The sequence below is a fragment of the Coccidioides posadasii genome, chromosome 2 (assembly GCF_018416015.2).
Source record: "Coccidioides posadasii str. Silveira chromosome 2, complete sequence".
NCBI classification, from domain to species: domain Eukaryota; kingdom Fungi; phylum Ascomycota; class Eurotiomycetes; order Onygenales; family Onygenaceae; genus Coccidioides; species Coccidioides posadasii.
The window spans coordinates 936,641-955,842 of NC_089408.1; the positions used below are offsets into that span (position 1 = coordinate 936,641).

Sequence of the window (19,202 nt, forward strand, 5' to 3'; positions counted from 1 at the left end):
TGGGTTTCGAAGGGGATATCGGTTCTAAATGACCTTTTTAAAGTCATAGACGTGGCCTTTTCGAATATTATACCCTTGTTTTAAATTTGCCGTATTTTCCTTTTCATCTTCCTCGCATCAGTGCTGCAATTCAAGTGCAAAGAGCCTCACCAGTACATTGCTTGCAGCTTTGTATACCTTGATGGATTGCTAACGAATAACCGGTTTCTACGTCACTTTTTACGATTGCTTATGTATCCATATTAGGTATGGGCTGACAATTGTCCTTAAAGACCTCCTCCCTAGCATATCTGACTTGATGATCTACAATGCCTAGATCAATACCTTGTCGCTCCAGATGGCTCCGCCTGGCCGCCGACGCAATAGTAGGGGGTCCTCCCTCCTCTACCTACTTCCAACAATTTTCGTCTCAGTCCTTATAGCATCATTTCCAAGCACAGCTTCTGCAGTCGGTACAGGCGTGATAGGAATCGACCTTGGCACCGAATATATCAAAGCCGCGGTAGTGAAAGCGGGCGTACCGCTCGAGATTGTCTTAACAAAAGATTCGAAGCGAAAAGAGCGTTCGGCAGTGGCATTTAAACCTGCGCGGGAAAGCGGGGCTGCGTTTCCAGAGAGGTTTTATGGAAGTGACGCCGTTGCTCTTGCGCCTAGATTCCCCAATGACGTGTACCTCAACTTGAAGGCTCTCCTGGGTGTCCCGTTTGACACCGGAGTCCAGGGCTCTGATGGTGGCCTACAAAATATGGTTTCTTTATTCAAAGAACGATATCCAGGAGTTAAGCTTGAACCAGATTCCCATGACCGGGTTGGTATCAGGAGTGAGAGACTCAACAAAGCAGAAGGCAAAGAGCCATTCCTCGTGGAAGAACTGTTGGCGATGCAGTTAAATCAGATTAGAGCAAATGCAGAAGAAATGGGTGCCCAGCGGACAGACTTGGAGGATGCGGTTATCACCATCCCTCCATTCTTTTCTGCTGAAGAGAGGCGAAGCGTACAGTTTGCCGCAGAATTGGCCGGTTTAAACGTCCTTTCCTTACTCACAGATGGAATGTCTGTTGCCGTCAACTATGCTACTAGCCGCACGTTCCCTAACGCGACGAATGGTGAAAAGCCTGAGCATCACGTTGTGTTCGATATGGGAGCTGGTTCGACCAGTGCCACAGTCCTCAAGTTCCAGAGCCGTACTGTCAAGGATTTTGGCAAATGGTCCAAAAGCTTCCAAGAAATACATGCTGTCGGAGTTGGATGGGACAAAACCCTTGGAGGTGACGCCTTGAACGAACTAATCGTTGATGATATGGTTTCCAAGCTAGTTGAATCCAAGAAGTTGAAAGACGGAACAACTACAGAGCAGGTAAAAGCTCATGGAAAGACCATGGCAAAGCTATGGAAAGAAGCGGAAAGACTTCGTCAAATTCTAAGTGCCAACACAGAAACCTCTGGCTCCTTTGAAGGCTTGTACGAGGAAGATGTTAACTTCAAGTATTCGATTTCACGATCCACCTTTGAAGAGTTGGCAAAGAATCATGCCGACCGCATTTATAAACCTCTCATGGATGCTCTTGCTATGGCCAAACTTACATTGGATGACATCGGCTCTATTATTCTTCACGGAGGTGCCATCCGAACTCCCTTCGTGCAGAAGCAACTTGAGCAGGTTTGCAACGATGCAGGCAAGCTTAGAACAAATGTTAATGCCGATGAAGCCGCTGCTCTTGGAGCCGCATTTAAAGGTGCTGCCCTGAGCCGTTCCTTCAGAGTAAAGGAGATTAAGACGCACGACATCCCAGGCTACGGAGCGTCTATCAAGTTTGTAACCGGGGGAAAGGAAAGGAAGCAGAAGGCCTTTCTTCCGACTTCGCAGATCGGCCAGGAAAAAATCACGATTATCAAAAATTTGAACGATTTCGAATTGGACTTTACCCAAGAACACCTTCGCGATAACGAAACGATCGACTACCCGGTCTTCCATGCGAGAACAACAAACCTTACACTAGCACTAGCTGAACTGAAGGACAAGTTTGGGTGCGCGGCCGAAAATATCACCATCTGGTTCGGAATGCAACTCAACCCTGTTAACGCGATTCCTGAGATTACTCGCGGCTCAGCGAGCTGCGAGGTTGAGGAAGAAGTAAAAAAAGGTGTTGTCGAAAAAGCCAAGGAATTCTTAGGCTTCGACTCCAAGAAGAGCCAACAGCCTCTCAAAGATGATTCGAACAAAGAGCCGACAAGCGAATCGAGCACTGCCTCATCTTCCCCCAACACGGCTTCCAGCGAGAGTGTCGAATCCCCTACCACGTCCTCAAGTACGAGTTCTGAAACCGCAACAGAATCTCCCTCGGCCGAATCTAATGTGATAGTGGAAGGACCGGAGCAACCACGGAACTTCCGGGTCGAAAGCTCAATCATTGGCTTTGAATTTGCCCCACTGGGCATCCCCAGGCCATCAAAAGAGGAGATGAACCGGATTCAAAGCCGACTAGCGGCTTTTGACGCATCAGACCTTGCTCGCATTCAACGCGAAGAGACTTTGAACAGTCTGGAAGCCTTTATTTACCGCACTCGTGATTTACTCGATGATGGAGAATTTGTGAAGGCGATCACCAACGATGCCTTGGAGAAATTGAAGCAGAGTCTCCATGAAATCAGTGACTGGCTATATGCAGATGGATCTGATGCTCCGACCCCGGACTTGAAGGCGAAGCTGGATAGTTTGAAACAGCTAGTTGACCCGGCTTTGGATCGAAAGAGTGAGAATGCCCAGCGTCCGGCGAAACTTGAGAGCCTAAAGCAGAATCTCAAGAGCACGAAGATGTTTATGGAGGTGATGGACAAACAGATTAAAGCGGAAGAAAGCGCTTTTTCTGCATCTACGTCAAAAACGTCATCGCCATCGCCAAGCGAAACCTCAAGTACTATCATTTCCAGCAGTGAGGAATCTTCCGTCAACGATTCGTCTTCTTCTACTACTTCCACCTCTACGTCGACGTCTTCTTCACAGCCTACCCCAACTTATTCTACCTACACTCCCGTCGATCTATCTATCCTTTCTGAGACTCACGACAGGATTGAGAAGTGGCTTGATGAGAAAATGAAGCTCCAAGAGAAGCTATCTGCCTCTGATACCCCCGCAATCACCATCGCCGATATGGAAGCTAAACTTGCAGAATTGCAGAGGGCATTGAATAGAGTCATGGAAAAGATGACACGAAAGGCCAAGACCGGGGGAGGATCTGGAGGGAGTAAAAAACAAGGCAAAAAGAACGGAAAAAAGAACGACAAGGGGAAGGAAAAGGAGAAGTCAAAGACTAAGGGCGAAGAGAAGGAGGAGAAGGAGACTAAGAAAACCGATGGCAAGAAGGGAACGACAACGAGCAACAAAGATGAATTATAATGTATAGCCGGCCCTCTATACTCGCATGATACACTGTTTTGATTGACAAAAGCAAAGCATGGTCTTATTTCTCCGTCGTGCCCCTCTCCTGAAACCTATATGCATATATGTCGGCATGTACTTTAGATCTCTATTATCCCAAAGAAACTTTACGCCTCTGTACTAGTCCGCCTATATTGTCTATGCGCCTGGATCAAAAGCAAAGAAATACTCCCACTCTATTTCATCCAAACCCAGACCCACCCAAAGAACGATCTCGCGTTGTTCCACGTATATCCATGATCCGGAAACTCGAGGACGCCTTTCCGCTTTTCGCTCGTCGTCTGTACACAATTCCGCAGGTCACAGGATCGCTCTGGGCCCCAGCGTGAAATTCGTAGACCGTGATGGCGAATTTTGTAGCCTATAAGGAGAACAAGGAATACAGGAATCTATACCGGAGGCGTGGGAGAAGTATCAGCTTATTTTCATCACCATAATCATCTTTCTTATTGGTAGGGGATAATAGGGAGCCATACACTAATATATGAAACGATGAATCCATGAGTGTCGAATGGCGTTCTGAGGAAAGTTGTTGCTCCACTGAAGATGCACAGAATCGTGCAGGCCGTCATGCCCCAGAGGGCTTTAAACCATTGTGCGTGGGATTTGTAAGGATAGCGAGGATTATTGCGGTCGTAAAATGTGGCGTAGCATTCGGAGGGATTTCCAGATGCTCGGGCTTCTTTAAGTCTGTGATACTCGTGGGTGAGCATAAACCGTTTGCTTGCACTGTAGAAGCATAGGGATACGAACGCCTTGTAGAAACAGAGGTATGTTGCGCAAATGATAATATAAATGACTAGAAACGATACCGTTGCGTTCGAAGCTAGCCCGTCCAGCCTCTAAGTCGCTATCAATTAATCGGTTGGAAAGCGAGATTGCAGTGCACGTACTTACCGGGCCCTTTTCTGAATCATTATGGCTCATAAAGCCTAAAAACATCATGATAACTGTCACAACCACAGTCCTCATGGGAACCCCGGAATTGCATCTTTGCAACCGGCGAGTAATGAAATTCGGACCTGTCTGCTCCCTGAGCGCAAGGGTATGTAAAACCCTCGAGGCAACGTAAACAGAATTAATCGCGCAGGTCAACGTGGTAATGAGGAATATAACGTTATAAAAATGAGCCAAAGTAGGTATCCCCGCTTCCACAACGGCTATCAAGAATATGGAACGAGAGCTAGTCGACTGTGCATGGCCGTTGATGAAAGGATGGTCTGATGGGACAAGGAATGACCCAGTGAGAAATGCAAGCGTATACAGGACCATAACCCGGATGTATATCTTCCGTGCGGCCATTTTCATACTCTCCGAATCAGCGAGAGATTTGCTCTCCGCGGCGGGTGCGGCGAAGATCTCCAAGCCCGCATAGTCGTACATCACGTTGATGCAAGCCGACCTTCAAACGCACATAGGAAGCCAATTAGAGGACCTTCCTCGAATTACATGTTAACAAGTGCGCTTACCACATCCCAAGTAGCTTTCCTGCTGAGCCGCCGATTTCCCGTTGAACACTCCCGCTACGACTCCAGACCTGATAAACAGATTTGATGGATTCATACGGTAAGTTCCAATCTTCATATATACCATTTTAGTATGTTTAACGAGTGGCGGTATAAGGAGGAGAGACAAGCCACTTACACTTGGTCCCAACTGGCCCATCATGGTATGAGTTTGCACGAGCTATTATCCGAATGTGCTGTTAGAACAGTATATGTTAATGGAGGATGGAATACCAACGTGGTATAGTATCGAGAACAATCGACATGACAATCAAGAACACAATAAATACCAGCTTCATGGTTCCCATGGCGTAGTCAAACATGCCCAAATACTATGACAAGATATTAGAACTGAACTCGCATCCCCGACACTGTTAAATGCCAAACCCACTTACTTTGACAGGGAATAGGTTAATGATTAGGACAGTAAACATGAAGAGAGCAAACCAAATATGGGCATCAACGTTTTCTCCGCGTCCCCACGCCAAAAACGTCTTGTCGTCATCGTAGTGCAATTTTGCCGTCCTAGCTGCTATAACCAAATTTTGGGCGGCGACAACAACAAAAGTGAACCTAGTAAATGACCGATTATCAGGGGCCTTCCTAGGTCAGGCTATCGGTGCGGATGGCCTACCAGTACATCCAGCCCACTGCAAAACCAACGCCTCGATCGAGGAAACGCCGGGGAAACTCCACGACGGGAGCGTTAACTGGCATCAGGGCAGTCATTTCGCCCAAGCAAGACACAACAGAAGAAATCACAGTGCCGACGAGGAGGTAAGCCAGCACTCCGCCAAAGGGGCCGGCCACAGCAAGTGCTGCACCGCTCCCAAGAAACAATCCTACACTGGTCAATAATGCCATGATCAAGTACAGGCTAAGACAACACACCATTTCCAGTCGTGCTATGCATCGGCAGCTATGTTAGAACTGTATCTCGAAGCCAGAAGGAATGAATTCATACCCAGAAAATGCAACCATCTAAAAGAGCAGTCAGCGGGCAAGAAGGCGTCGCTTGATCTAAAACCAAATATACAAGCGTCCATCACACTTACATTAATTTGGGTTTCCCCCAAATCTCTCCTGAAGTGCATTAGTGAGGACAACTTTAACGGATCCCGACTATTCCATACCACAAAGCCTCCTTTCTGCTGCGGTCTTCAACCTGTTCATCCTCCGGTTCCTGGACATGTTGAGCAGCTTCTGATTCTACTGTAGTATCAGGGACAATTGTAGTCAAGCGAATGACACTCTCAGAGGTCTTCACTGGAACCGAGTGGACAGGTGTCTCCATGTTCTCGTCGTTTGACGCCGCATGCTCCAAGCTAGCTCTCGGATCGAAACGGTAGAGAAGGGACACGATGCACAGATCTCCGTAGCCCAAAGAATAGCTAATCACGGATTGAGATCAAGACGATAATATGTCCTGTCTGTGTCCCTTCTCTGGGGCCGTGTCTGGTCGGGATGACTAGGGAAAAGCCACGCGGAAAGGCCGTTATGCCTACAAGCTTTCGCGCCGCATCAACAGCCAGAGCACCGGGCAACTTCAGTTTATTAACTCGGATTTCAGCTTCAAGACCCAGGGATCTGGGTTCTGACCTCCCAGGGGCATTTCCGTCAAACCGCCTTTGGGACCGCGGAAGTGTTTGCGAAGCCAGTACTGAGCTCCTCGTCCAGATCATCACTTCGAACCCTGGACGCGGAGGGGCAGCGTTCTTTGACCGGGATGAACGTCGTTGTCTCTCCTTCCAACGTTTCAGAAGGCGAGTTAAATCCATGCGGGGACCCAACTTTTCTTACTGCCCTATCCCTGGCCAATCAGGGAAACCCTTGTAACAAATATTTGAGCATCCCTGAACGTTTGTTGCCCCAGAACCAAATGCATTGAAGAACGCTCTGAAGGGTAAATAATCGAAACAGTGGTTAGCGTTATTGATTGGATGTTTGAAAGGTTAAAAAGTATAGAAGCGAGCTCTCAAATTAACTCAAGAGATCGGCGAAACCGGGTCGGTTGGTCGGCTTCAATCCAGAGCCTAGCAGCCACACCCCGAACAATCTAATAAAGGGATCCGCCTTGCGTCCTCTGGACAGAATACAGAATAAATATATCAAAGTCGCAAGAAAGGCAATCAACAATGGTATCACATTCGCCAATGTTCGTACCGTGGCCAGCATCTATTCCACAATTATGATCTATTGGCCGCGGCAAACGATCCCCAGTACTCCGGAGTTCCGCCCAAAACAACTTCCCTGCAGTATTATGCAAATCAGAGGAAAATTGCCAATTCGCTGACAAGGTATCAAACTCCAAACCAAATGCGCAAGCCAACCCATGACCAAGATGACAAATAAAATATACAACGAGCAAACGGATCGACGAAGGAAGAAAAGCAAGAGTGATCTAGGTTCTAAACACCACCCATTTCGTAGTCCTCGTCGACTTCTTCTCTCCGTCTTAAGAATGTTGCTTCTTCGAAGTCTGCTGACAAGGGAATATTTAACATCGGATGTCGATTTTCTTGTCCAGATAGCCCCCACATCTGATCTAGCTTGTTTTGCAAAGAGCCCATGGTGGCCCTGGAACTAGCAACGAATCGCTGCGTCTTTCGTCCTGACCTTGGACGAAGAATTGTTCTCAATGGCAAGCGAGAAGTACTGTAGGCGGCGGTGTTTGGGTTCGAGGCCTTTGGGTTGTACAACGAAGTGATGTCCTCTTCCTGATCCTCATCCTCAGCGTCGTCTTCACCAAATGCACGTTTATGCGGATTCGATGGCATCACAGAATCGGTGGACTCCTGGCTACTCGATGGCACAGATTCCTGGTCTATTCGGCCAAAAGCGATTTCGTGATCTTCCCGTATAGCAGGCGGAGGAAATGTCTGCACGGCTAAATTACCGATTTTGAAACCTCCACAGTAGGGTGCCAACTCGGCGTATGAGTTCGTGTTGTAGGAAACAGGATTGGTCATATACACATTTAACCTAGATGTTTTAAGTGCGGTCTGGTAGCCCTCTGGAACAGCCTTGCGGACACGCATTCCCACGGTCAGGAGTGACGATTGGACTTTGTCCGGAAGAGCAGGATTGGCGGAAGACGTTGGAGCAGCATAGTTATAGTGAGATAAAGATTCGGACTGCGTGGAAGGATCCGAGTGAGATACAGAGAAGTAAGAGGTGATTGGGATTTGAAAACGGCGTCTTTTTGAGCCCGGGTGACTTTTTCCAGCGGTCGACTCCATGGCGGCCTCGGGTCTTCAAGAAGTTCAGTTTAGCTCGGCTCTTCAAAACATGCAGATGGCACTCTCAAGAACTGAGAATAAGAGGAAGAAAAGCCTCTTGCAATAAATTCACGAAAGGAAATCATATTGAGGTCGATGTTGGGCGAGTCCCGCCCCCTTTGTATTCTCTGCGCCGTCGTGGTGGCGGTGGTTGGACGGCCAACAGCCAATCAAGCCACAGAGACGCGCCAACACGCGCCATCCCCGTGACTCGCCAAGCCCATTAAACGCGTTTCATTAGTCATCTAGGATACCATATCAACACGTGATGATAACCAGACCGATCAAAAATTCCGCAGAGTCGGACGCACTGCGGGTCGGCGGAGAGAGCAAAAAGACATGAATCCGAGTCGTTCGCTGTTGACCCATTTCTCTCCCCGAATGCTACGGCCAATGATGTCCACCTCTTGTCGATAGGGTAGCCCCTTTAAATTAATTAAATCAAACAAAAGAACCACCCATCCCGCTTTCCATCCCCGTCGAGCAGTGCAATACTTGCAGGGCCACAGGCGTTCACGATGGATGCGAAGGCCTACCTTATGAGCCAGGGTTGGTCCGGGCCCGGTAATCCACTACAGTCTTCGCGCCGTCCCGGCGGTCCCCATGCTGGCCTGGGTCTTACTAAACCTATCCTCGTTGCCCGAAAGAAGAATACCCACGGTATCGGAAAGAAGACAACACATGACCATACCAACCAATGGTGGTTGAGAGGGTTTGAAGAGGCGCTCAAGGGGGTAGGCGACGATGGGAGTGCGACACCCACGACAAGTGCGAGCGAAGAAAATCGTTCTGGCATGAGGAGTGAACTGTACAGGTTTTTCGTGAGGGGGGAGGGACTGAAGGGTACGATTGGGACGAGGGTCGACGGAGGGCGTATTATCAATTCCACTAGTGATCATGGCATCAAAAGAAAGCGGGACGAGGTCGGAGGGTTAGAAAATGTCGAGGATGAGGACGTTAAGAAGAAAAAGAGGAAGAGAAAGGAGACACTGGCCGATGATGAGTGCGCAAACATCAAAAATATCAACAAGGCGAAGCGGAATAAGAAGTCGAAATCCAAGGACAAATCGCAGGATGTCTCGAATCCAGCAGACGAAGTAGAATCCTCAGGAAGCAAGTCGAAGAAGAAGAAACGGGAAAAAAGCCGGAAAGAAGATCAGTCTGCTGAAGCATCACCGACCTCTGGTACTACCGATGCGGAAGATAGTGTCAGTAACGGCCAATTATCGGAGAAAGATGCGGGAAAAAAACGAAAGGAGCTGAAAAAGCCCAAGAAGGAATCCAAGCGTCAATCAGAGGACGACAGGGAGTCAAAGAGCCGGAAAAAGAGGAGGAAAATGGAAGCAGACGACAAATGAAGCATATACCAATCATTCGAACTTCATATAGATGAAAACCTCCTTTTTGCGATACGGATGGGCTCCCAGCTGATATATATTGATGCTCTATGAGCCTTGGTTTAAAAGCGCTTTGCGATTTTTTCATATACCCCATTACAGTTGCAGGTTTGAATTGAGCTGCTTTACTGCTTGTCTACAATGGTTCTCCCTGTGTGTTGGTTGAATTAGTACGACCTCGCCAAACAATCAGATCGCTGTCCTTGGTATCGGTTATTTCTTTCTGTTAAAATAATTTGCGTCAAGCCTTCAACTCCCACGTAGTCTTCCCGCCCTATTTGACAGTATCCACGGACGCTGTTCCCAGAATTCGTCCTTAATGATATCCACATAAGCAATTGCGATGTCGGCTTTCCGTTGGAGCTTTTTCTGCTTCTCTCGTTGGGTTTTTGACACCTGCGACGGCTCTTCACCGTCCTCGGTATACCCTTCGTCCTCTCTCGGCTTACTTAGTTGTTGGTGGCCTTGAGGTCTTTCAATCGGCTGTAGTTCGAACTGCATTTTCCCTCAACTCAGCAATTTTGGCTATCCGTTGGATAATGGAATTCGAAACTTACATCCCGATATAAGACACTACCTTTTTTAAACATCTCTGGTTCATTGTTATAATTAATGCCGAACCTTGAAAATAAAATCTCGTTTTTATCAGATGAGACGGTTCCCTGGTACAAAGTGTCAACGCGGTTCAGCCAGTATCAAGCAAGTTACTCACTTTTAATTCTTGCTCTGCATCCGTATTGCTCATCCCACCCTTCAGCACCATATTCCAAAAGGTTGTATTATACAGGTTATTTATGTGACCTACGCGCGTTTCGTTAAATTTCGTCCACGCAGCCGAGCTGCTGGGTACCATGTGGCTGGTTTCATTCACACGTACAATCAACTTGCCTCCAACTCATATAGTCTCGCAGATTTCGAACGCTTGGATACTGTACCGCCCTTCCATCGAATGTAGGCAGACAACACGGTTCTAGAGGCATTGATGGGAAAAATTCTGGCCATTTATGAACATAATACGCTGTAAAAGCCGAAACGATTGTAGAAACAAGCTTGCTGATGAAGCAGGATCAGCAAGGAATCCGAATAAGTTCAGCTATCCCTCTCGTGGCTCGATGCTTCTGAGGGGGTCGTCCACAGCTATGGGAGACACTCACCTACTTCGTCTCTCGAAGAGCTGGCAGTTCCGATGGAAGACAAAACTTTTTCGGCGGAGCATGGTTAGTGAAGAAACTCATCGGCACGGGATAATCCAATAGATACCTAAACTCATCGCTCACGCCATATGCGACGATCAAATCGGAAAAATCTCTCATAACCTCCTTCGCGGCAGCGTTCATCAGGTTCAGCGCTCGTACATCATTAGGCCTTCCAAATTGATATCGAGCAGAAAACCTAATTAGAAAGTGAGAAATAGAAACTCCAAGGCGTTCAAATCAGGGTAAACAGGTTCAAAGCATAAGAAGACACCATTCTTCTGGGACGGTGCTCCTGGTGTCCTTCCCTTACTCCTAGGCTCTGGGTCACCGGAAAGAGTGCCTGACCAGCAGAGCCATTGGGAGCCATTTGAAAGGCAACTCGAGTAGCTACCTGTAAGGTATATAACAATATAATGCAAAAACAGCTCACATGGGGAGTCTAACTTATGAAACCCCCGTCCATCGATTCGGATGACAACCCACGTATTGGGCAACAGAACGTCATCACGCTCGAAAGACTTTACATATTCATACCTTTGATGGTTGTGTTAGCTTCATGATTAATACTTAACGGGGTCAAAAAATTCAATACTTTGAATTTGCCATTCTCCTAGGCTTGTGGTTAACTCAAGAAGGTGCAGTAGGACTTGTAGGCCAAGTAACTAGTAGCAGTGTTAGTAGTAGTACTCCGTACTAGTGCCCTAAATGGAAATCTAAGCAAGCATGAATACTCCGTACACTACGGAGTAATGATGCCCATAATGCACAGGAAGGTCAGGCAGCTCTAGAGATCATAGTAGTAGAACAGCATAGTAGTCAATAGGTATGTGATCTAGTCTATGTTAAAGGAGGAGGAGGAGGAGCCGACTAGGCGCGGACTGTAACTACAGAGGAGAGGGTTGTGTTAGGTAATCCAACTCCCACAATAACATCTAAGCACGGGGACCTCAGCCCTGTTGAGTTTCGGATCGGAATAACTATTATCCAATACATCCCCGACTGCATTTCAACAATTGGATTTTCAAATTGGGTTTGGGAGGTGCAAAGCAGCTTGGGAGACAGAACTCTGAATATACCAAGCTGCTCCGGAACCACAGGCTTCAAGGGCAGAACACAAGTAATTATTTTATAAAGAATAACATGCGATTCCATAAAGTATTAAATTCGATAATACTAATCGATAAGAGAACGATCAACTTGATGCACGAAGGGATTAAGAGCAGTGACCATTATGGAGTAGGGATGCCCAGCGCTGGCAGCCACAACCTTTGTCGAGAAATTTCACATCTACAGAGTACTCAAACCAGGTATCTAAATATTTCTAGATATAAAGTAATGTGTGACATTCAGAATATGTATGCTTGTATTAACTTCAGGACTCAGTACCTCGTATAAATACATCTATTGTCTTGATGCTATACAGGCTACATCCTCAAACATCTTCAAAAACATCGTCGTCTCCGTTCTCACTGGCCCTCTCGCTGCTCTCGCCCGTAGCCCTTTCAGACTTCTTTGGTTTCCGTCTGAAACTGAGGTTAAATCCGCTCTTGCTGGACTTTTCCACCGATGGCGTGCTCGAGACCGCACTGTCGATGCTTTTTCCGAGTTGTATTTCACTCGTTCCGTCGTCCTCCACGTCTACCTGAGTGGCGGAGTCGCCCCTTTTAGAAAACAAACTAGCTCGATCCTTCCAAGGCATGTTAAATTTGCTAGAGCTCCCTTTACGAGTAATCTTTTGGATAAATGACTCTTTCGTACTGATGGCCTCGGATGGGGCCCCAGACGAGATACGTTCCAGTGACTCATGCGATTCAGCTGCGGAAGTGCGAATGGACCTTGCGTCCTTTGATCGGCGGGATTCCACGGGAGACGTGTCCTCCAGTGGCAGTTCATCACGCCCTTTTGAAGTATCTGGATCTTTACCCTTTGACTTCTCAGATTTCTTATTGAAAAGAGTTTTGAAAGAGGGTGCAGCGGGGTTAAGCTTCGGAGTCATTGGCCGATGCGATGAGGAAGGCCGGGTTCCAATTGGGGCTTGTACTGGCCGCTGTGGCTCATAAGGTGCCTCCAAAAAATCCATATCCGACGGTGGCATGGTTAGCGGAAGATGGTTTGACGACCCGAGTTGGAACGAGGGACGTCGCGACTGACTACGTGACCACGCTCCTCCAGGGGTAGACCAATCCACGTTGAGGGGGCTGTTCCTGTGCATCTCAGAGGGAGGCCACCCAAATGGTTGAGCATCGGAATTAGGCCGAGGGAGAAATTTATCAAAGGAATAGGTTGAAGCTGGTCTAGGGGATAGTGAATCACGGCGGACGGCCCCAAAAATTGATGGATCAATGGGATCATGCGTGGGGCTGAATTGGTTGTACCCGGAGCTGGACTCGGATTTACCCAATGTTGACGAAAACTTTCCTGTTGTAAAGAAACTAGGAATCATGGCTTTTCGCGATGCAGGCACACGGTCAGAAGAGCTATCGGCAGTCACAGCTGTCGAGCTCCGAGGGAAAAGTGTTGCCATCGGATTTGCCCAGCTACCTGTGTAGCTCAAACGTCGACGACGGGTTCCTATCGGGTCAAAATCTTGGTCCATATTCCGCGGGAACGATTGGCTCTGTCCAGGCTTGAGGGAGCCCAGGAGAGGCCCATCTGCCATTGTTTTACCGCGCTGCCGATTGAATGTGAACAATCCTGACAATTTGCGTGATGCGCTTTGGGCAGCGTCCGATGGTGCATGCGACACGGGTGGTTGAGTGGGCTTGCGTTCGCTTTCGGGAAGATTAACCAGACTTTCACGGGGACTTGCAAAGAGGCTAGGAGGATGGCTACCGCCAGAAACTGGAGATGGCGACGTAGGGAGAAGACCCTGAAAAGGGGCAGCTGAAACAGGTAGAGTGGGAAATTCAGTGGATTCTTGAGGAGATCGAGGTGATTGGTCTTCATCCCCAAGTAAATCGGAGGGGAGCAATGCATCTGCTCGTGGGCTCATGGGAGGGTTGCTTGGTTCGGTACGGATCGAGCTCATCTGATCGGTGGGATCGGGGATGGTCATTCCATTGTTGATATTGAAGAAGGCAGAGGTTGGCGGGACTGTTGGAGAAGCGGTCCCGAGCTGCCTGTAGCCGCTCGGGTTTTGGAACGTCGTATCCGCGAGAGGGTAGCCAAGAGGGGAAGAGACATTACTCGTAAGCGAACTACGATGACGATTCCGCCGATACGAGTTTGCCCTCCTCGCCAAATCCAGTTCCATGGTTGGAACTGGTGCATAGGGTACAGCTGAATTAGACCGTTGGGTTGTAATCCACTTCAGGCGTTCTTGCGCCTCATAGTATTGTTGCTGAGCCTGGAACCAAGTCAGCTCAAAATCCGTAGCTTAAGGGGGCTGTATCACAAACCTGAGTGTGGACATTGATCAAGGAAGTATACTGAGCCCGTAGATTAGCCATTTTGACCTCCCAGCGTCGATCGCGTTCCCTCTCCAGCCGATCTAACTCCTGAGTTTCCTCGTTATCTCCACCCTCGAGGAGTCGTCTTTCTTCCTCTAACATCTTGATTCGACTGCCTTTGACTTTGATGTCATCTTCGAGAGTTTTCATTTCCACTTGCTCTTGGGAGATTTTGGTACGATATTCGGCAATTCGTTTCTCTGACTCATCTTCAATTTGTGCTTTTTCATTCTGCAATGTTTCCAGCATTTTCCTCATTTCAGAGATTCCTTCGTCCCATCGTACAACATCGTTGGAGCGCTTCTTCTTCTCAGCCTCTTTCTGTTGAAGCAGCCTCTCCCGTTTACTTCGCTCACTTTGAACGCTGCGGTTGACACTCTCTAGTTTATTAACATGTTTCCGAAGATCGCCACTGGCTTCATCCTTCTCCTTGACTCGCTGCCGTAACTCATTTCGCTGGTCTTCGAGTTCCCGTAGTAAGGATTCATATTCCTTTTCTTCTTGACATATTTGTTTGTCCAAAGTATCATTTTCCTGCTGCAGGTTTTTGAGACGCCCAGCAAGTTGTTCAACAGTTTCCTCCGAGTCTTCGATGATAGTCCCTTTGCCATCATCACATGGGGTATGTGATGACGTATGTTCAGGGACTGAAGTTGAAGCTGCGACTTTTCTTCCACCGCTGGCGCGTTTCGCCTGGGCAGGCCCGCTACTGTGTTCTCGCGACATGATCGGAGCTGATGGTGATACGAGCGACGACGGTCGAGGCGAATAGGCCTGAATGTACGGCCCACCACAGGCACCGGTGCCTTCATTCTGAGAGGGATCGAGACTCGTCCGGACGTGCAGCACGGCACTCGAGGTCTGAAAATTAGCGGCACTAATCGCAATAACGCAAAGATGATAAATATGTCCTGGGAGAAGGTTTAAAATAGAAACCGCGGTTTCGGAACGTTTCGATTCGCCAACTGAAAATGTTGCCCGTTAGCTGTTAAGAACGCCCATAATCAGGCAAAAGGCACAGACCTCGAACTCCATTCACCTGAATGACATGCTTATGAATCGAATTATGCAAATCTGGATACTTCCACGCAATACGAATCTCTCGACTACCGATATCTTCCAGCGTCACCTCTGGGGTTGGAGGGATGTCTAATCCAAGCTTATCGACAAGAACATCATTCGGAGTCACACAGACCTGGTAAGCGCGGTAAGACAGCCTAACCACATTCCATTAGCGACAAGAAGCAGCCTGCCATGCTGGCTGAATTCTCAGAGCTTACCATATTAACGCCCAGAGGATAGACACAGCGACGAGCAGGGCCATGACACCCTGGGCTTTTACCCCGGGAACGACACCAGGATAGGTGTCGGAGACAAGGCGCAATGGTTCATACATCCCCGGCATCCAAACCCCCCCAACTGCCTCGCGAAGCTGGTTTGGATTGATGTTTGCTCGTTCGTCCTAGCGGTTTTCAACTTCGATTTGCTGCGGCCCATGGAACGATTACGTAAGAACATCGTCCCGTGTTAAGGAATATCGTGTCTCCGGATTCGGATAATTATGCCCGAACAGGAAACCAAGACGCCTCCCGCAGGGCGCTTAGTCAGTGAACGGAAAGGCCGACAGCGAAAGGGCCTGGCCGTGGATCAATCACGCCGCCGCTCTGAATCCCCAACAGCCTGCGAACATCTACCGTCTAGCCGCCGCCGTGAAGTCCTGTCGTTAAAAGTCCTCTGGCGCTTTTGCTTTGTATTCTTTGTCCAAACATCTTTATTATTCCGGACTAGCTAGCTGTGTTTAAAGGATGCTCCTCTCGTCCTAGACAGCTGCGTCACATGCTATCTCGGGCGTGAACGTTCCTCGTTTTGGAGGCGTCTAGGCCTATTGGACGAATTTGCTCTCGAATCGCTCCGTTTTATCCGCCGTTTTCATCATAGATACCCGGACAGTTCTCGTTGCGGCCCTACGCTTTGTGTGATTTTCTTATTCCACTCCAGCCAGGCGCATCGGGGTAATGCAGTACGTCAGAAGTATCAGCGGTTCGGTCTCAAAGACATGGAACTCAATCAACCCAGCCACTCTCAGTGGAGCTATTGACGTGATCGTTATTGAACAGGAGGATGGTGAGACCTCCATGACGGGGTGAAGTGTGAGTTGAGCTAAGGTACTTGATTAGGAACGCTGGCGTGCTCTCCTTTCCATGTGCGATTCGGCAAATTCTCCCTCCTCCGGCCGTACGAGAAGAAGGTATGAACTCATGGCCTCATATCTGGGAATTAAGGAGACTTATGGTTTTGTTAGGTGGAGTTCCGGGTAAACGGCGTCAAACAAGACTATGCAATGAAGCTCGGGGAAGGAGGGGAGGCATTCTTCGTATTCGAGACTGCCAACGATGTCCCCGAATCGCTACAAACGTCGCCTGTTGTGTCACCCGCAGCGAGTCCAAAGCATGCTCCCTTCGACGGAGATATGTCAGCCGACTCCGAGCCCGAATTCCTAGACCTCTCCTCCAGCAGACCGAGTAGCCCGCGAAAGATTGACCCTGACCCTACGGGCGCAGTGTTAAGAACAGAAACTGATCCATGTACGCATTTCTGGTCGGATAGTTCTTTTCCCCCAAGTTATTAACACGAGGCTAGCTATCCTAGCTACGATGTCCAAGTCTCTCGATGAATGCCAGCCATGGTTGGACGGCTCTCCAACGCCATCCTCTGAGATAGAAGCTCAAGTGCATCAGACTCGTCTCAGGGCGGGAGCCACTGCGGATTTCGACGCAGCGCGCCTTTCTCCACCTCCTTCCGCGTTCAGCCCAGAAAAAGACTCCCCCGATTCGCGAAGATCTCAAAGTCCTCCTCCCGTCTCAGCTCAAGAGGCTTATTCTAGAGCTATATCGCTCTCGAAGAAACTTGAAGTTTCGAACATCCCTTCAAAAGTGACCGAAACTGGGGACTTGATGCTTGATATGACAGGATACAAGAGCAGTGATGAGGATGCCTTGCGGGCAGAGTTAGTTGCTCGCAAGCTTCTCGCGGAGGAGCTGGAAGGAAATTATGATATTGGAGCGTTGATAGGCGCTGATGAACATGGAAATCTTTGGATATACAGTAGTGAGGATGCAAAAGAGGCCGCTACTCGTCGCGCAACATTCAACAGTCTTCCGAATAGCCATCCCTTAGCTGGTGACGCAGCGTCAGAACCCGGGTACCATAGCGATAGTGAACAAACTTTGGCAATGCCAAACCAACGGCATCACCGTTCTCAGTCTGACGCACAGGGAGGATATCCAACGCCGCCACAGACACCCGCTGGTGACGCTGCAGCTGACGACCAAACTCGCAATTATGCCAAGACTCTCCGATTGACAAGCGATCAGCTTAAAGCATTGAATCTTAAGCCCGGAGCTAACCCAATGTCATTTACGGTAAATCGGGCCACATGTCCAGCGACGATGTATTTATGGAATTACAAGACACCTATCGTCATTTCCGATATAGACGGGACCATTACAAAGTTAGTTATCACCCTCAAACCATGGTTACTGGGATATTAACGTCGATTTAGGTCGGATGCTTTAGGCCACGTCCTCAACATGATCGGTCGCGATTGGACCCATGTCGGCGTAGCCAAACTATATACAGATATAGTGAATAATGGATACAACATCATGTACCTAACAAGCCGCTCAACTGGCCAAGCAGACAGCACAAGAACATACCTTAACGGGATCGTTCAGGAGGGCTATAAGCTACCCAAAGGTCCGGTTATCATGAGCCCTGATCGCACTATTGCTGCGCTACGTCGTGAAATCTATTTGCGAAAGCCGGAGGTTTTCAAAATGGCCTGCCTTCGTGACATCTTAAGTCTCTTTAAAGGGCGACAAAATCCATTCTACGCTGGGTTTGGCAACCGCCTTACCGATGCGCTGAGCTATCGATCTGTAAACATCCCGTCTACCAGGATTTTTACCATAAATTCCGATGCGGAGGTTTATTTGGATCTTCTCAGCCTCAATAAATATAGGAGCAGCTATGTCTCCATGAGAGAACTGGTAGATCACTTTTTCCCGCCCGTGAGCCTGCTTATCGAAGAAGGCGCCGAGGACTTTACGGATTTCAGATATTGGAGGGATAGCCCTGGAGATCTCGATGACTTTTCCGTTACGGACAGCGACGAAGATGGCGATGAGCGAGACGAAGACGATAATTTAGAGAGTGAAGATGATGGTAGCGACCAATATGAGTACGAGGATGAGGAGCAAGTTGACGGAATGGCTGAGAGCTATATTTCACGGGATTCTCTCGCTTCTAGTGACATGGCGGAGTCGATTGTGGAGTCAGGTTCTGAGTCCGGAGGTGATCCGGATAGCACAGAGGTCCCGATTCAGAATTTGAATCTTAACAATCGGCGTCATTGATGCCCATGTTGAACTAATAGCATATTATTGCATATACAGATGGGAAGGACGATCTTTCCACTCGTATGCAGCAAGTTGCATGATTCAGAACTCCCCCTTCTTTTTAGATTCTAGAAGAGGCATTCAGCCTTTCTAAGGCTGGTGGTGTTTGGAGACTTTCTTTTTTGATTAGCATTTCAGCGGTGAATCGGTGGTTTAAATGGTTGGCGACCACTGTATGTTGATAGTTTTCATTGGTTTTCAGTCCCTTTTTAAGCATTTCCTATCGCCTCGTTGACATCGATTGATCCCCCCCTCGAGGGTTTGTTTGAATCGGTACAATAATAACGAGGCATTTTCAAGTATTCCTCTATGATGCTTTCGATATTCCACAACAGTAACTGGCTCTTCCCTTCGTAATATACCCCTCCTGGTTGCGTATACCGGGAAACTCCCAATTGCCTGTTAGATCATGACCATGCCCAGTAGGATAATGAGCCAGAAAGAAAATATTAGAATGGTCTCTGTACACAAAGCTAAAATA

At 48.2% G+C, this 19,202-nt stretch overlaps 7 protein-coding genes across 8 annotated transcripts; 3 read left to right on the forward strand and 4 right to left on the reverse strand.

Annotated features, from left to right (window-relative positions):
• Positions 1–337: 337 nt before the first annotated feature.
• On the forward strand, positions 338–3,397 carry LHS1 (lumenal Hsp70 protein; the record flags this gene model as incomplete). Its single annotated transcript, XM_003068862.2, has 1 exon — positions 338–3,397. The coding sequence occupies one exon, from the start codon at positions 338–340 to the stop codon at positions 3,395–3,397; it is 3,060 nt and encodes a 1,019-aa protein (XP_003068908.1).
• Positions 3,398–3,615: 218 nt separating this feature from the next.
• On the reverse strand, positions 3,616–6,777 carry D8B26_002819 (uncharacterized protein; the record flags this gene model as incomplete). The annotated part of the gene is made up of 13 exons (XM_066123957.1): positions 6,544–6,777; positions 6,078–6,488; positions 6,000–6,027; positions 5,909–5,925; positions 5,836–5,849; positions 5,579–5,786; positions 5,340–5,517; positions 5,183–5,276; positions 5,084–5,125; positions 4,909–5,017; positions 4,337–4,841; positions 3,916–4,281; positions 3,616–3,828 (listed from the first exon to the last, which is right to left on the reverse strand). Exons 2-13 carry the CDS (start codon positions 6,236–6,238, stop codon positions 3,616–3,618), a joined length of 1,935 nt encoding a protein of 644 aa, XP_065980032.1. The 5' UTR covers positions 6,239–6,488; positions 6,544–6,777.
• Positions 6,778–7,352: 575 nt separating this feature from the next.
• D8B26_002820 (uncharacterized protein) lies at positions 7,353–8,195 on the reverse strand (the record flags this gene model as incomplete). The annotated part of the gene is made up of 1 exon (XM_003068860.2): positions 7,353–8,195. The coding sequence occupies exon 1, from the start codon at positions 8,181–8,183 to the stop codon at positions 7,353–7,355; it is 831 nt and encodes a 276-aa protein (XP_003068906.2). The 5' UTR covers positions 8,184–8,195.
• A 545-nt stretch (positions 8,196–8,740) lies between these two features.
• Positions 8,741–9,734, forward strand: D8B26_002821 (uncharacterized protein; the record flags this gene model as incomplete). Its single annotated transcript, XM_003068859.2, has 1 exon — positions 8,741–9,734. One exon carries the CDS (start codon positions 8,741–8,743, stop codon positions 9,578–9,580), a length of 840 nt encoding a protein of 279 aa, XP_003068905.1. The 3' UTR covers positions 9,581–9,734.
• THG1 (tRNA-His guanylyltransferase) lies at positions 9,711–11,595 on the reverse strand. Its single transcript, XM_066123958.1, has 9 exons — positions 11,554–11,595; positions 11,408–11,477; positions 11,260–11,349; positions 10,880–11,011; positions 10,774–10,818; positions 10,497–10,672; positions 10,332–10,420; positions 10,177–10,281; positions 9,711–10,114 (listed from the first exon to the last, which is right to left on the reverse strand). The coding sequence occupies exons 2-9, from the start codon at positions 11,419–11,421 to the stop codon at positions 9,869–9,871; spliced, it is 897 nt and encodes a 298-aa protein (XP_065980033.1). The 5' UTR covers positions 11,422–11,477; positions 11,554–11,595; the 3' UTR covers positions 9,711–9,868.
• Positions 11,596–12,174: 579 nt separating this feature from the next.
• Positions 12,175–15,846, reverse strand: D8B26_002823 (uncharacterized protein). Its single transcript, XM_003068857.2, has 4 exons — positions 15,545–15,846; positions 15,288–15,481; positions 14,214–15,229; positions 12,175–14,161 (listed from the first exon to the last, which is right to left on the reverse strand). The coding sequence occupies exons 1-4, from the start codon at positions 15,667–15,669 to the stop codon at positions 12,248–12,250; spliced, it is 3,249 nt and encodes a 1,082-aa protein (XP_003068903.1). The 5' UTR covers positions 15,670–15,846; the 3' UTR covers positions 12,175–12,247.
• Positions 15,847–16,070: 224 nt separating this feature from the next.
• On the forward strand, positions 16,071–18,996 carry D8B26_002824 (uncharacterized protein). Of its 2 annotated transcripts, XM_003068856.2 has the most exons (5): positions 16,087–16,388; positions 16,442–16,512; positions 16,567–16,849; positions 16,905–17,775; positions 17,827–18,996. In XM_003068856.2, the coding sequence occupies exons 1-5, from the start codon at positions 16,280–16,282 to the stop codon at positions 18,677–18,679; spliced, it is 2,187 nt and encodes a 728-aa protein (XP_003068902.2). In that variant the 5' UTR covers positions 16,087–16,279; the 3' UTR covers positions 18,680–18,996. The 2 variants fall into 2 exon arrangements, with proteins under 2 accessions (XP_065980034.1, XP_003068902.2); XM_066123959.1 differs by having other exon boundaries at positions 16,071–16,512.
• The last annotated feature ends 206 nt before the right edge of the window (positions 18,997–19,202 follow it).